Genomic DNA, 14603 nt, shown 5'->3' on the forward strand with positions numbered 1-14603 from the left:
ATCTTTTTAATAATCGAACTGAAACTGAACCGACCTCAAAAAGTACTTATCGCTCAGCACTCGAAATCACTGCATACAAAGCTCACAAGAACCTGTGGAAGAAGAAATCTGGACACAGAGGAGTTTGTGTGTACAATGGGAAATATTTTGAAAGTTGGATTGTTGGGAGGCCAGGTAAGAGTTTATGGGGGGTATGATGTACTAGAGGGCAGGCAGCCTGGCACTGGTGTTACCTGGCAGAACGGTGAGGAAGGCGCTGCGGAAGCTGTAGCCCATGGTGTTGGCGCCCAGACAGATGTACATGCCAGAGTCCTCCTCCTTGGCACGGGTGATGAGCAGCTTGTTGAGGTAGGAGCCATCAGGGCGTGACCACACCTCTCCCGTGGGCAGCACCACGAAGTGATGGTCGCCCACCTCAATGGTGGAGTTGTACCGACTCTCCTCGTTGGACTCCACACGCTTGAGCCACTGGATGACGGGTTTGACATCGCTCCTCACTTTGCACTGGAATGAGGTAGTCCCACCGTAGTCCACTGTGGTGTTGACCGGGTGAGTGCCTGTCAGGATGGGCTTGGAGTTGGTCCGCTCTGCAGAGAGACATAATGGACAAACTGTCACAGCCATCCCACATTTCCCACATGGCTGACTCTTTGCCTGAACCAGCGCAGATGTCCATACAGTTATTAGAGAGGGAGAGAGAAATAGCACGTGATTAGTTTCCTCTCTCTCTGCTCCTGGTTGTACAGCACACATGTCTGGGGGGGGGGGGGGGGGGCAGGCAGCTGGACCTCCTCACCCCACACACCAGAACACAACACTCATTCTCAGACCTGCCTTCAATATGCTTCTCATCTACATGATTAGATGAGCACATTCATCCATGGAGCAGGGATACGAGTAACATTCATCCATGGAACAGGGATACGAGTAACATTCATCCATGGAGCAGGGATACGAGTAACATTCATCCATGGAACAGGGATACGAGTAACATTCATCCATGGAACAGGGATACGAGTAACATTCATCCATGGAGCAGGGATACGAGTAACATTCATCCATGGAACAGGGATACGAGTAACATTCATCCATGGAGCAGGGTTACGAGTAACATTCATCCATGGAGCAGGGATACGAGTAACATTCATCCATGGAGCAGGGATACGAGTAACATTCATCCATGGAGCAGGGATACGAGTAACATTCATCCATGGAACAGGGATACGAGTAACATTCATCCATGGAGCAGGGATACGAGTAACATTCATCCATGGAGCAGGGATACGAGTAACATTCATCCATGGAACAGGGATACGAGTAACATTCATCCATGGAGCAGGGATACGAGTAACAGGGATACGAGTAACATTCATCCATGGAACAGGGATACGAGTAACATTCATCCATGGAGCAGGGATACGAGTAACAGGGATACGAGTAACATTCATCCATGGAACAGGGATACGAGTAACAGGGATACGAGTAACATTCATCCATGGAGCAGGGATACGAGTAACATTCATCCATGGAGCAGGGATACGAGTAACATTCATCCATGGAGCAGGGATACGAGTAACAGGGATACGAGTAACATTCATCCATGGAGCAGGGTTACGAGTAACATTCATCCATGGAGCAGGGATACGAGTAACATTCATCCATGGAGCAGGGATACGAGTAACATTCATCCATGGAGCAGGGATACGAGTAACATTCATCCATGGAGCAGGGATACGAGTAACATTCATCCATGGAGCAGGGGTACGAGTAACATTCATCCATGGAGCAGGGATATGAGTAACATTCATCCATGGAGCAGGGATACGAGTAACATTCATCCATGGAGCAGGGTTACGAGTAACATTCATCCATGGAGCAGGGATATGAGTAACATTCATCCATGGAGCAGGGATACGAGTAACATTCATCCATGGAGCAGGGTTACGAGTAACATTCATCCATGGAGCAGGGGTACGAGTAACATTCATCCATGGAGCAGGGATACGAGTAACATTCATCCATGGAGCAGGGATACGAGTAACATTCATCCATGGAGCAGGGGTACGAGTAACATTCATCCATGGAGCAGGGATACGAGTAACATTCATCCATGGAGCAGGGGTACGAGTAACATTCATCCATGGAGCAGGGATATGCGTAACATTCATCCATGGAGCAGGGATACGAGTAACATTCATCCATGGAACAGGGATGTGAGTTAAGACTTACTGATCAAACTCAGCAGTCTGACTAAGTTAGAGCAGAGAGTAAGGATCTCCAAAAGGTTGTGGTTCCACCTCAAATCCAGACCCAACATTACTACAATTACGTGGCAATTGTATCAATGTTGACCAGATTGATTTCCATCCATGATAGCCAAAAATGGTCATTATCACAACATCCATAGAACTCGGTCTGAAGGACTGTGATATATACTACATTATTATCTGGTTCCTTCCCCTGGGGAGTCCACCACATACATTAGTTATGAGATCTTTCCAGATGAACTGGCTCGTTAAGTGTATTTATGACTCTGACCTCTGTGACTCTCTGATACTTACGTATGACCTCCACTTTGTAGGTGGCATTGATCTCTCCGGCTCGGTTGGAGACCCTGCAGGTGTACCTGCCGCTGTTCTCCGGGGTCAGGTTCCTCAGGCTCAGGGTCCACTTCTTCTGGCGCCCCTCGCCCACCTCACTCTCTGTCAGTGGTCTGTCGTCCTTCAGCCACACAATGTCTGGCCGAGGGTTACCGCTGGCCGTACACTTCAGCCGCACAGAACTCCCGACGGGCCGGGCGATCACACGCTTCCTCATTTTAGCAGGCTGGGTGAAACGGGGACGAACTTTGGGAAAAGGAGGAAGGAGAGTTTGGGGTTTAATACCTTGCAGATACAAAAATCATGAAATAACACTCAATCTAATGAAATTAACTGTAGTAATGTTACTTTTTTTATGATCCTACCTAGTTTTCCTGATAGGCCGTCAGGGCCATACTCTGAGTCCACCCCACCAGGGACCCCTGGCCCAGTCTTATCAGCGCCAGAGTAATCTGTAAGGTAAAGGGAACAGAACATATCACTGTGAGAGAAAATAACGTTTTATCATTGCGGGCAAAAGATGCAGACTTTTCAACATAGAATTTAACATGGTATAATCGTTATGCCCAACAGGCACACAGAAAAGGCCTTAGAGGTCTTAACAGAGGGTGATGACAGAGATTATGAGGTAAGCCTATTAGGGTTTCACTAGTGGTGAAGGCTTCTGTGGCCATTTGGGCTAATATCAACTAGAGTTACCTTCTAGTTCTGATCTCAGATGGGTGTCTGTCTTGATTATTTCAAAGTTTGTAAACGATTTATATAATCGATTCACATTCAAAAACAGCATCTGAACACTATCAATGAAGTTGTTATTATGGAGTAGACACTGGTTGTTAGTGAGAGTCTCTGTTTTACTGCTCCTCTAACTCAGGACACAAGTATGAGGCAGAGTGTTCAACAAACAGTGGGGGGGAAAATTCAGTTGAATTCAATGCTATTTGTTTCACACTTTTTACAATGTCATTGACACGGCCCACTTGACAAAGACAAAGCGCCCCCAGCCAAAGAGGCACAGTAAAACACTTGACTCCATCTGAGTAAATTTAGCATTTATAGATAGGATACACTGAGGGGGTGCATGCTAAGGTCACACGCTGTAACATTTGGGAGTAATATGATCAGTTTTCATAAGCGCCGCTCTGGGAGACAGCTGTTGAATTGATGTCATTGACTGACTGACTTCATGTGGTGGAGCTGAGACATGGCTTAGTGAAAATATAATCAGTGAAACATAATAGATTGTTTGTAATGCATATCTACTTTGTGAGGTAGACATTGATTCATTTATGGTGCATATTAAGTTCCATGCCAATTGCTACCATTTGGAATACCAAACATTATGACTGATTATAGAAGATCAACCAAAGCAGAGCGTCAGATAGATTACACATGATACTACTGCACTTCATGGTATCAGTCATTCACAAACATTCAAATCTTTTCCAATATACCAGCGCTGAGTTTGTCATTCTTTTCGTAGCCTACTTTCTGAGGCTTCAGACTCAAATGTTTCCGCTATTCATTTGTAATATTGACGTCAAACACATTTCATAAGTATAGTGAATGTGTTATACAGTACTTAGAAAAAATGTTTCATAAGGCATATTTCATAAATATGAAGGTGCACAGTGCATATATGAGCAAAGCCATGCATCGTGTACTGAACTTGAGCTCAGTGTAGCCACCAGTAAAATGTCTCCAAATGCAGTTTGGAACACTTGATTCCCACTCCGCGTTTGAATAGGGCAGGTAGAGACCAGATGTGGCTTCTAACCCCCCACTCTAGCCGCCCTCCGACTCTCCCCAAAACCCCCAAAGCTCTCTAGAGTTCTTCGGGCACAAACCCTCCATTGTCTCTCCCCTCCAGCACCAGCCCCAGCCATGATGTCATGGCTATTTAAGGGCTTTAACTGGCCAACTATAATAACCCATTCCTTTTAAAAAAACAGCCTCCACTGGAAGAAATATTTCTCTGTTGCTCACTTGGGCTCTCCACATTCCTCCCGGTTCCTGAACCTCCAAATCTAAATAGAACACAGTCCCACACTGCCGGGATTTTCTTTTCACATTTTCTTTGTTCCTGAATCTACTTCCTCTCTATTTTTTGGAGGTCTTAGAAACAATGGCGCCCTTTATGAGTCTAGGCCTATACTACTATTACCGGCTGCTATTGTCTTTACACAATGTTGGCTCACCGGACACAGAGACTGGGGGGGCAGCACATCTCAGTGCTACCACATAGTTGTTATTGTTGGAATACTGAAAAATACAATTATCATTAAAAGGACAGGACTTGGATGACTCCCTGTCAGTCCTTTTTGTGTCCCCTCTCGCTTCTTGAGAGGGGCCCCATCCTCCCTGATCACAGAGCAACTAAGAGCAGCAATCCACTAGGCCTTTGCAGGGCACAACATTTAAGGGATAACATTTGTATTCCAATTGTATCCTCAGAATGGAATATAAATTCTTAATACAGTACAATTTAGAGATGGGAGAGAAAGGCAAATACCCACGCACCCAGACATATTCAGTTACAGAGATACTGTTGGGAAAGCAGGGAAAGTAAATGGCTAACAACAACTGAAGTGAATTGAATCCATTCAAACTGTCTCTGTAGTCTACTGTATCACTGGGTCTGGTGCGCTCCCCTTTTTGTCTCCTCTTCATTCACAAATCCAGCCAGAGGAAATAGATCACTCACTCCCCTGGCCTTGAGCTTCAACTGAATCAAAGGAAAAGGCCCCACCATTCTGTGTGTCACAATGAGTTCCAGATGTTGTTGGGGACATTCTCATGTCCAGAGAAAGTAAGGAGTAAGTGGCCTTACATCATCACACTCTGGAAACCTCCAAACAACCACCATATGTTATCAGCCACACATAATGCAGTGTATCTGAACAGACAACAAAGTCTGTACTATCACTACTACTACAGCACTACTACTATCGCTACCACTGTACTATAGAGATTTAAAGTGTCCATAGAAATGAAGGCTACCATGATCCCCTCTTTGTTTACATGGTTTGTGCAAACACTGTGTTAGAATATAAACTTTACACTGTGCAACTTGTAAAATGTATCTATCTGGCTGTCTTTCAGTGTGGCAGTCATGTCCAAGTCTAGCAGCAGGAGGGGTGGAGCTGGGGGTGTATGGGAGGGATGAGGGGGGGGGTCAGTTGTCAGGAGACCACCCCAAACAGGGCCCAAACAGCCAGCTGGGGGGATTGGGGAGGCGCCATGTTGCACTGGTTGACCAGATTCTTGGGATACCCAGCTAACAATTCTATGGAGAGAAAACGTTTTTGTAATGTTAACCTAATGTTCCCTTAATGTTTGAGTGTCCAATTTTCCGTTAGGGAAACATTCTCTCTTTTAGCAAAAACCTTCTGAGAACCCTTTTAGCATGTTTTGGTGTTAAAGTTAGAACACTCTCTTCATGTCAGGCAGAACGTATCTAGAACGCGTTTACAATGTTCTCTATATTAATGTTCTAAATGCGTTTTATGGGACGTTGCAAGAACATTCATGTGTCCAGTTTTCTGAGGATTAGAAACATATTCCATCAACGTTCTGCCAAACATACACAGAACATGGTTGTCATGTTCTCAGAATATCAGTGGTGTAAAGTAAAGTAAAACATTTTTGGGGGGGTATCTGTAATTGACTTTACTATTTAGATTTTTAACAACTTTCACTTCACAACATTCTTAAAGAAATGCTGTACTTTTTACTCCATACATTTTCCCTGACACTGAAAAGTACTCGTAGCAGGACAGGAAAATTGACTAATTCACACAATTATCACTGCCTCACTAAACACGAGTCGTTTGTAAATTATGTCTGAGTGTTGGAGTGTGCCCCTGGCTATCTGTAAATTTAAAAAACAAGAAAATGGTGCCGTCTGGTTTGCTTAATATAAGTCATTTTAAATGATTTATACTTTTACATTTGATACTTAAGTATATGTTAGCAGTTACATTTACTTTTGATACTTAAGTATATTTAAAACAAAATACTTTGACTTTTACTCAAGCAGGATTTTACTGGGTGACTCACATTAACTTGAGTCATTTTCTATTAAGGTATCTTTACTTTTACTCAAGTATGACAATTGGGTACTTTTTCCACCACTGCAGAATATACAATATGAATGTTCTAGACACACATTCATGTGTCCAGTTTTCTGAGAGTTGCCATTTTCTCAGAATGTAAGATAATCATGTTGTAGACACATTTCATGGGTTTCATTTCTGTGTATCAGTTGTCAGGATGTCACATGATTGTAATTCCACATCACACTTTGTTACTGTTGCCAAGCCCATCAAGGCCCTGATTTGTAAAATCACTTGATTGATCCATTCACCGCTATTTTTGTATTCAAATAAAATCAAAAATAAAATGTAGTCGTATTAGTCACATGCGCCGAATACAACATTCACCTTACTGTGAAATGCTTACTTACGAGCCCCTAACCAACAATGCAGTTTAAAAAAAAAATACAGATAAGAATAAGAGATCAAAGTAACAAGTAATTAAAGAGCAGCAGTAAAATAACAATAGCGAGACTATATACGGGGGGGGGGGTACCGATACAGAGTCAATGTGCGGGGCACCGGTTATATGAGGTAATATGTACATTTAGGTAGAATTATTAAAGTGACTATGCAATGCAAATAGTCTGGGTAGCCATTTGACTAGATGTTCAGGAGTCTTATGGCTTGGGGGTAAAAGCTGTTTCGAAGCCTCTTGGACCTAGACTTGGCGCTCTGGTACCGCTTGTCGTGCGGTAGCAGAGAGAACAGTCTATGACTAGGGTGGCTGGAGTCTGACAATATTTAGGGCCTTCCTCTGACACCACCTGGTATAAAGGTCCTGGATGGCAGGAAGCTTGGCCCCAGTGATGTACTGGGCCGTTCGCACTACCCTCTGTAGTGCCTTGCGGTCGGAGGCCCATCAGCATGCTCTTTATGGTGCAGCTGTAGAACCTTGAGGATCTGAGGACCCATGCCAAATCTTTTCAGTCTCCTGAGGGGGAATAGGTTTTGTTGTGCCCTCTTCACGGCTGTCTTAGTGTGCTTGGACCATGTTAGTTTGTTGGTAATGTGGACAGCAAGGAACTTGAAGCTCTCAGCCTGTTCCACTGGAGCCCCTGTCAATGAGAATGGGGGGGGGGTGCTCGGTCCTCTTTTTCCTGTAGTCCACAATCATCTCCTTTGTCTTGTTGGCAAGGCTAGGAACTCACAGTGCTTTTAACATAGTGTTTTCAACTTACATATTTGACATACATGATTACATGTGCATGTTCATTTATACAGTCATTATTATTCTACATGTCCTCACCTGGGATTTGAACTCACAAACTCTTGGTTCATGGTATTCAGATCATCCTGCTATGCCAACATGTCTGTTTCAGTTAGACTATTGTCTCATCATTGATTTTATTTACTTATTGTTTTTACTTATTTATTGTTTTCTAATGTTCGTGGGGCATACTAACCTGTTTTAATGATACTCCTGAATCGCTATGATCAATACAGGTTTTTCTTGAGTGTACTTTTAACAGAGCTGATCCCTATTGCTTACACCTATCAAGTTGTTTCTGTGGTTTATGGTTTATTCTTTTGGACATGGCCTAACTGTACTGTCCCAGGACAGTGGTTAGGGTGTTCGTCATTAGTGCTGTTGGCCTGGGTGTAACCCGACGCTCACATTCTTAGCAATACACAGTATGTTAATGTAATTATTTGGAAACAGTTACAACACACCTATCTGATCTAATTAAAATGTGTTTCTCATTGAAAAATGGGAATCGGTAGAATTCTAGATAGAGTATGCTTTGAGATGCTCAGCTATCATCTTTTTGTTCTATTTCGCTTCAGGGACTATGCTAGTCACTCAAATGGTTATCCTTCCGCCTGGCGGCAGGATGAGTTGAGATATTAATTTCAAAGTAATTCTGTACCACGTATGTGATGCGAGTAGCATCACTTTCTCTTATCTTCCCTCCGCTACGCAAGTGAGCGAGAAGTGGATGTAGAAGACTCCGTAGGTGAGTTTTTCATTGAGTGTGTAGAGCAGGGGTGTCAAACGTCCGGCCCGCGGGCCGGATCAGGCCCGCAAAGGGGTTTAATCCGGCCCGCGAGATGATTTTGTAAAGTATAAAAATGAGCTGCAATTTTTCAATAAAATAAACTGCTGTTCCAATTGCGTCCACTGGATGGCGCAATAGCAATTGTGTTAAGCAAGCAAACCGTTTATAACGGAGCAGAGCAAGTAGGTCAAGCAAGTGCAGCCAGTCCGGATGAGCTACTTTGTTTTGCCCGCGATATTTATTACGGCTTCTACTTTTAACATTTTGTGCTTTGGCACCCTCATTGCCCCAATATGTCTCTGTCAAAAAAGAGAAAAGTGGACGCAGAGTGTTCCAAGAAAACTGGTCATCCTCCTATTTATTCACGGAATTGAATGGGAAAGCTGTATGTTTGGTGTGTTCACAGCATGTTGCAGTGCTGAAAGAGTATAACCTTCGTCGCCACTATGTGAGTCTTCATGCCGACAAATATGACAACTTTCAAGGACAGCGGAGAAGAGAGAAGGTGAATGAACAGTTGGCGGGTCTGAAGAAACAGCAGTCTGTGTTTACTCACAGCCGAGACATCAGTGACGCTGCAGTGAAAGCTAGCTACCTCATTGCTAATGAAATCGCAGTGGCTTCAAAACCATTTAGTGAGGGTGAATTTGTAAAAACATGCATGATAAAGGCAGCGGAGATTGTGTGCCCTGAAAAGCGCCAGGCTTTTGCAAATATCAGCCTGACAAGAAACAGTTGCAGACAGGATTTCCGATCTTTCAGTGGATTTGGACAGCCAGTTGAAGCAAAAAGTAAAGTCATTTATTGGGTTTTCAGTTGTAATTGATGAAAGCACGGACATTACAGATGTTGCACAACTGGCCATTTTCATCCGCGGAGTTGATGACACATTGACCGTCACCGAGGAGTTCGTGGAGTTGGTGCCGATGACAGATACAACGACAGCAGCTGATATTTTCACCGCACTCGTCGGCGCGGACTGATCCCGCGCTGTCAGCCTGGCTACAGATGGCGCGCCCTCAATGATCGGGAAAAAAGCAGGCGTTGTGACAAAGTTCAGAGAGAAAGTGCAATCTGCAAATGGAGGATGTGATTTTTGGACTTTTCACTGTATTTTGCACCAGGAGGCTTTGTGTTGCAAGTCATTAAAGATGGATAACGTCATGAAGGTGGTCATCCAAACTGTTAATTTCATCCGATCCAGAAGCCTGAATCACCGTCAGTTTGACAGCCTTCTCAGAGAGAAAGACCACATCCATGGCCTGCCATACCACACTGAGGTAAGATGGTTAAGCCGAGGTGCTGTGCTTAGGCGTTTCTTTGATTTACGAGAAGAAATTGAACAGTTCATGGAAGAAAAGGGCAAACCAGTGTTAGAATTTCATTCCGCAGAATGGATGCAGGACCTTGCATTTATGGTGGATGTTACAGAGCACCTGAATAACTTGAACAAACAGCTGCAAAGGCGCAACAAAGTCGTCACGCAGTATTATGACAGCATACGTTCTTTCAAGTTGAAGCTGTCATTGTGGGAGACGCAACTCGCCGGTGGTGATGCAGCTCACTTCCCATGTCTGAAAAATGTGTGCGCGACCCAACATGTGGCAGACATGAACGGTTCAAAGATAAAATAACGGCACTGTTACGGGAGTTTGAGCAACGCTTTCAGATTTTTGGTGAACTGGAGAAGGACTTCAACGTTTTTTGCTCGCCATTCACCGTGAATCCCTCTGATCTGCCCGTCAGCATCCAACTTGAAATAATAGACTTGCAGTGTGACTCGGATATGAAGGGCAAATTTGCCGCAGCTGGCTTGGACACATTTTATCAGAATCTCTTGCCAGGTTACCCCAACTTGACAGCCCTCGCTGCAAAACTGTTGTGCATGTTTGGAACCACATATCTTTGTGAGCAAGTTTTCTCTGTAATGAGCATAAATAAAACAAAGCTGCGCTCAAGGCTCACGCACAAGCACTTGAATCACATCCTGAAGTTGGCTGCCACTCAGGATGTGACGCCTGATATTGATGTGCTGGTGAAAGCTAAAAGATGCCAGGTATCAGGAGTCAAATAAACTATGCAACCCCACTTAAAGTGCTGCATGAGACACCCTGATATACTTCTGTGAATCACTGAGGCATTGTGTGTTTGTGTGTTCTTTTTCTTTAGAATTTTCAAATAAACTTGGTGTTTTATGATTAATAGTGATGTTGTGCTTGTACTATTGTGGACACACTGTCCTCAGGCTCCAGCTTTATGTTTTATGTTGATCGTATTAAAACAAAGAAAACAATCTGAAGTTGTTGTTTTTAAGTTATATATACCATGATTTTACCGGTCCGGCCCACTTGGGAATAGATTTTCCTCCATGTGGCCCCTGAGATAAAATGAGTTTGACACCCCTGGTGTAGAGTATATTCCATTTTGGGTGAAGCTTGCTCCTCTTAGGAGTGCTCTGCAGTGTTTTTTTTGTCTTAACTGTTTTCTTACAGGTCGACACCGTGCTACGAAGCAGGGTGAACCGTTTGGGCCAACCTGTTCACGGCGCGAGGCTAAACGTTAGTTGTCTCACTGCGAATTGCGTTGTTTGTTAGCTTCAGCTGGAGGTTAGCCTCTTCTCTCTGGAGATTGAGGCTGGGTACCGAGCCTACCCAAACTAGGTGAGATTGGGTGTTCTCTAGCTAAACACCGTTGCTCTTCGCATCCTAGTTAGCATTCTCTCATACTGGCTCGAGCTGTAGCTGTTTCCGGAGTGAGAATCAAAACTCGCGCCTCACTAATCTCGCGAGAGTTGGCCAGTCAGTTCTCAGGACCTCTTCTCACACAGTCTATTACCGTGGCAGTTGTTTGGCTTCTCACATCCATACCTTTTGGGGATTGTGAGTGGAATTTCCCGAAATATATTCTGATATCCCTAGAATAAATTATTACTCAATTCACATATTGCCCTAAGAACAGAACTATTATGTAACTCTGTGTTTTTGTATGTTGTCGAACTGCTTTGTTTTATCTTGGCCAGGTCGCAATTGTAAATGAGAACTTGTTCTCAACTTGCCTACCTGGTTAAATAAAGGTGAAATAAATAAAAAAATAAAAAAATAAAAGGGGTGTTATACAGATGATCTGTTCTATAGACATACACTACATGTCCAAAAGTATGTGGACACCTGCTCGTCAAACATCTCATTCCAAAATCATGGGCATTAATATGGAGTTTGTCCCTCTTTTGCGGTTATAACAGCCTCTACTCTTCTGGGAAGGCTTTCCAATAGATGGTGGAACATTTCTGCAGGGACTTGCTTCCATTCAGCCACGAGCATCAGTGAGGTTGGGCACTGATGTTGGGCGATTAGGCCTGGCTCGCAGTTGGTGTTCCAATTCATCCCAAAGGTGTTTGATGGGGTTGAGGTCAGGGCTCTGTGCAGGAGCTCTAGGATTCTGAAAGCTCTAGATATTAAACCAGACCCTAACAGCAGCCTGGGCAGAGTGTACAATGTATTTGGAAAGTATTCAGACCCCTAACACTTTTTCCACATTTTGTTACGTTACAGCCTTATTATTTTTTTATTTTTTACAGAAATACCTTATTTACATAAGTATTCAGACCCTTTGCTATAAGACTCGAAATTGAGCTCGGGTGCATCCTGTTTCCAAACTGAGCAATCGAGGAGAAGGGCCTTGGTCAGGGAGGTGATCAAGAGCCGATGGTCACTCTGACAGAGCTCCAGAGTTCCTCTGTGGAGATGGGAGACCCTGCCAGAAGGACAACCATCTCTGCATCACTCCACTAATCAGGCCTTTATGGTAGAGTGGCCAGACGGAAGCCACACCTCAATTAAAAGGACATGACAGCCCACTTGAAGTTTGCCAAAAGGCACCTAAAGGACTATCAGACCATGAGAAACAAGACTCTCTGGTCTGATGAAACCAAGATTGAACTCTTTGGCCTGAATGCCAAGTGTCACGTCTGGAGAAAACCTGGCACCATCCCTACGGTGAAGCATGCTGGTGGTAGCATCATGCTGTGGGGATGTTTTTCAGTGGCAGAGACTGGGAGACTAGTCAGGATCAAGGGAAAGATGAACAGAGCAAAGTACAGAGAGATCTTTGATGAAAACCTGCTCCAGAGCACTCAGAACCTAAGACTGGGGTGACAGTTCACCTTCCAACAGGACAACGACTAAGCACACAGCCAAGTCAATGCAGGAGTGGCCTCGTGACAAGTCTCAATGTCCTTGAGTGGCTCAGCCAGAGCCCAGACTGATCTAACATCTCTGGAGAGACCTGAAAATAGCTCCCCAAATACAGGTGTGCCGAGCATATAGCATCATACCCAATAAGACACGAGGCTGTAATCGCTGCCAAAGGTGCTTCAACAAAGTACTGAGTAAAGGGTCTGAAAACGTATGTAAATGTGATACGTTTTTGTTATAAATTTGCAAACATTTCTTAAAAACCTGTTTTTGCTTTGTCATTATGGGGTATTGTGTGTAGATTGATGAGGGAAAAAGCGATTTAATCCATTTTTGAATAAGGCTGTAATGTAACAATGTGGAAAAAGTGAAGGGGTCTGAATACTTTCCGAATGCACTGTACATTCATCAGTGCTCCAAGTTCTCCAATGAACTGCGTCAACTTGGGCTAAGTTGAACTCAATGTTCCTTGTCTCAAGCCAGTCAAAGCATTTGACCTTCATGTCTTCGGCTGAGGAGTTGGGACTGGACCAGTACCCTATCATGGACCCCATTGCTGCGGCCATGATTCTCCCAGACAAGGAGATCATTGGTAGATCTCACCAGTGTCCTCCGGGACCTCATCGGGCTGCTGTGTCATGTACATGTTGATGTACACGACACAGATCGTGTACATCAACATCATGAGCCCCAGGGGGCATGGAGGTGGATAAGGCTGTTAGCATCATTTCCCTGTTCACGTGACCTGGGAGCAGGACCTTTGGTAGGAAGGCAGGATTAGGCAGCAGAGTAGAGCTCACTTTACCCGGGACATCGACGATAACACTCATTACTTACAGGTGAAGCTTGAAGCTCGCCAGCTCTCTTGGTAGAGGCGAGGGCCACCAGAAACGCTCTCTTAAGAGCAAATGTTTAAAGTCTATAGCGTCTAACAGTTCGAAGGGAGGTATGGATAGTACTCCAAGAACCAGATCCAAATCCTATTTGGGAACTGAGGGAGCTCGAGGGGCGTAATCAATGGACTCCTTTAAGAAACCTTGCCATGAGCAGATGGCTGCCAAGCGACCCATCCTGCTCTTCATCCTGACATGCTGAAATGGCTGCTGCGCATACCTTAGGTGTGGCTGCAGCCCTGTCAACATCAAACAAAGACCTCAAGAACTGGAGCACAGTTCTTATGCCGCAAGATTCTGGAGCAACACCCTGCTCCCCACACCACTGGCAGAACACGCGCCACCTCGTGTCATTGGTTGATGGAGGGGGCCCTGGCTGTTAGATGTTAACAACAGAGGGCTCAAGATCTAAACCAGACCATTTTCAAGGGCCAACAGCCAGGCCTACAGCTGCAGGTGGGAGGGATTAGGATGCCACAATGTGCCCTCCGCCTGTGACAATAGGTCTGGCCTCCGAGGTAGTTCCCATGCTGTCCCCACTAGGAGTGACAGTATTGTGCTAAACCAGTGGCGTCTCGGCCATCTCGGGGCAATCAGAAGGACCTGGTGGCCCGCTTCCCTGATTCTGTCTAGAGTCGCTGGAATCGGCGGGATCAGGGGGAAGGCGTATAGCCTCCTCTGCCACTAATGGGCCAGGGCATCTAGGCCAAGTAGCCCAGGGGGGTTGGTTATCAGATCGAGTGGTGAAGCGGTCTAAGGCACTGCATCTCAGTGGTAGAGGTGTCTCTATAGACCCTAGTTTGTTTCCAGGCTGTATCACAAC

At 44.7% G+C, this 14603-nt stretch overlaps 1 protein-coding gene across 1 annotated transcript in view; it reads right to left on the bottom strand.

Moving 5' to 3' along the window:
* The window catches only part of LOC115172543 (fibroblast growth factor receptor-like 1), a 62662-nt gene that overhangs the window by 3144 nt on the left and 44915 nt on the right, over window positions 1-14603 (bottom strand). Inside the window, exons 4-6 of the mRNA XM_029730093.1 lie at window positions 2966-3052; window positions 2562-2846; window positions 234-587 (exon numbers count right to left, since the gene is read on the bottom strand). Of these exons, the coding sequence (XP_029585953.1) occupies window positions 234-587; window positions 2562-2846; window positions 2966-3052 (726 nt within the window). The remainder of the gene's footprint in view (window positions 1-233; window positions 588-2561; window positions 2847-2965; window positions 3053-14603) is intronic.

This window comes from Salmo trutta, chromosome 33 (genome assembly GCF_901001165.1).
Source record: "Salmo trutta chromosome 33, fSalTru1.1, whole genome shotgun sequence".
In the NCBI taxonomy this organism is placed as follows: domain Eukaryota; kingdom Metazoa; phylum Chordata; class Actinopteri; order Salmoniformes; family Salmonidae; genus Salmo; species Salmo trutta.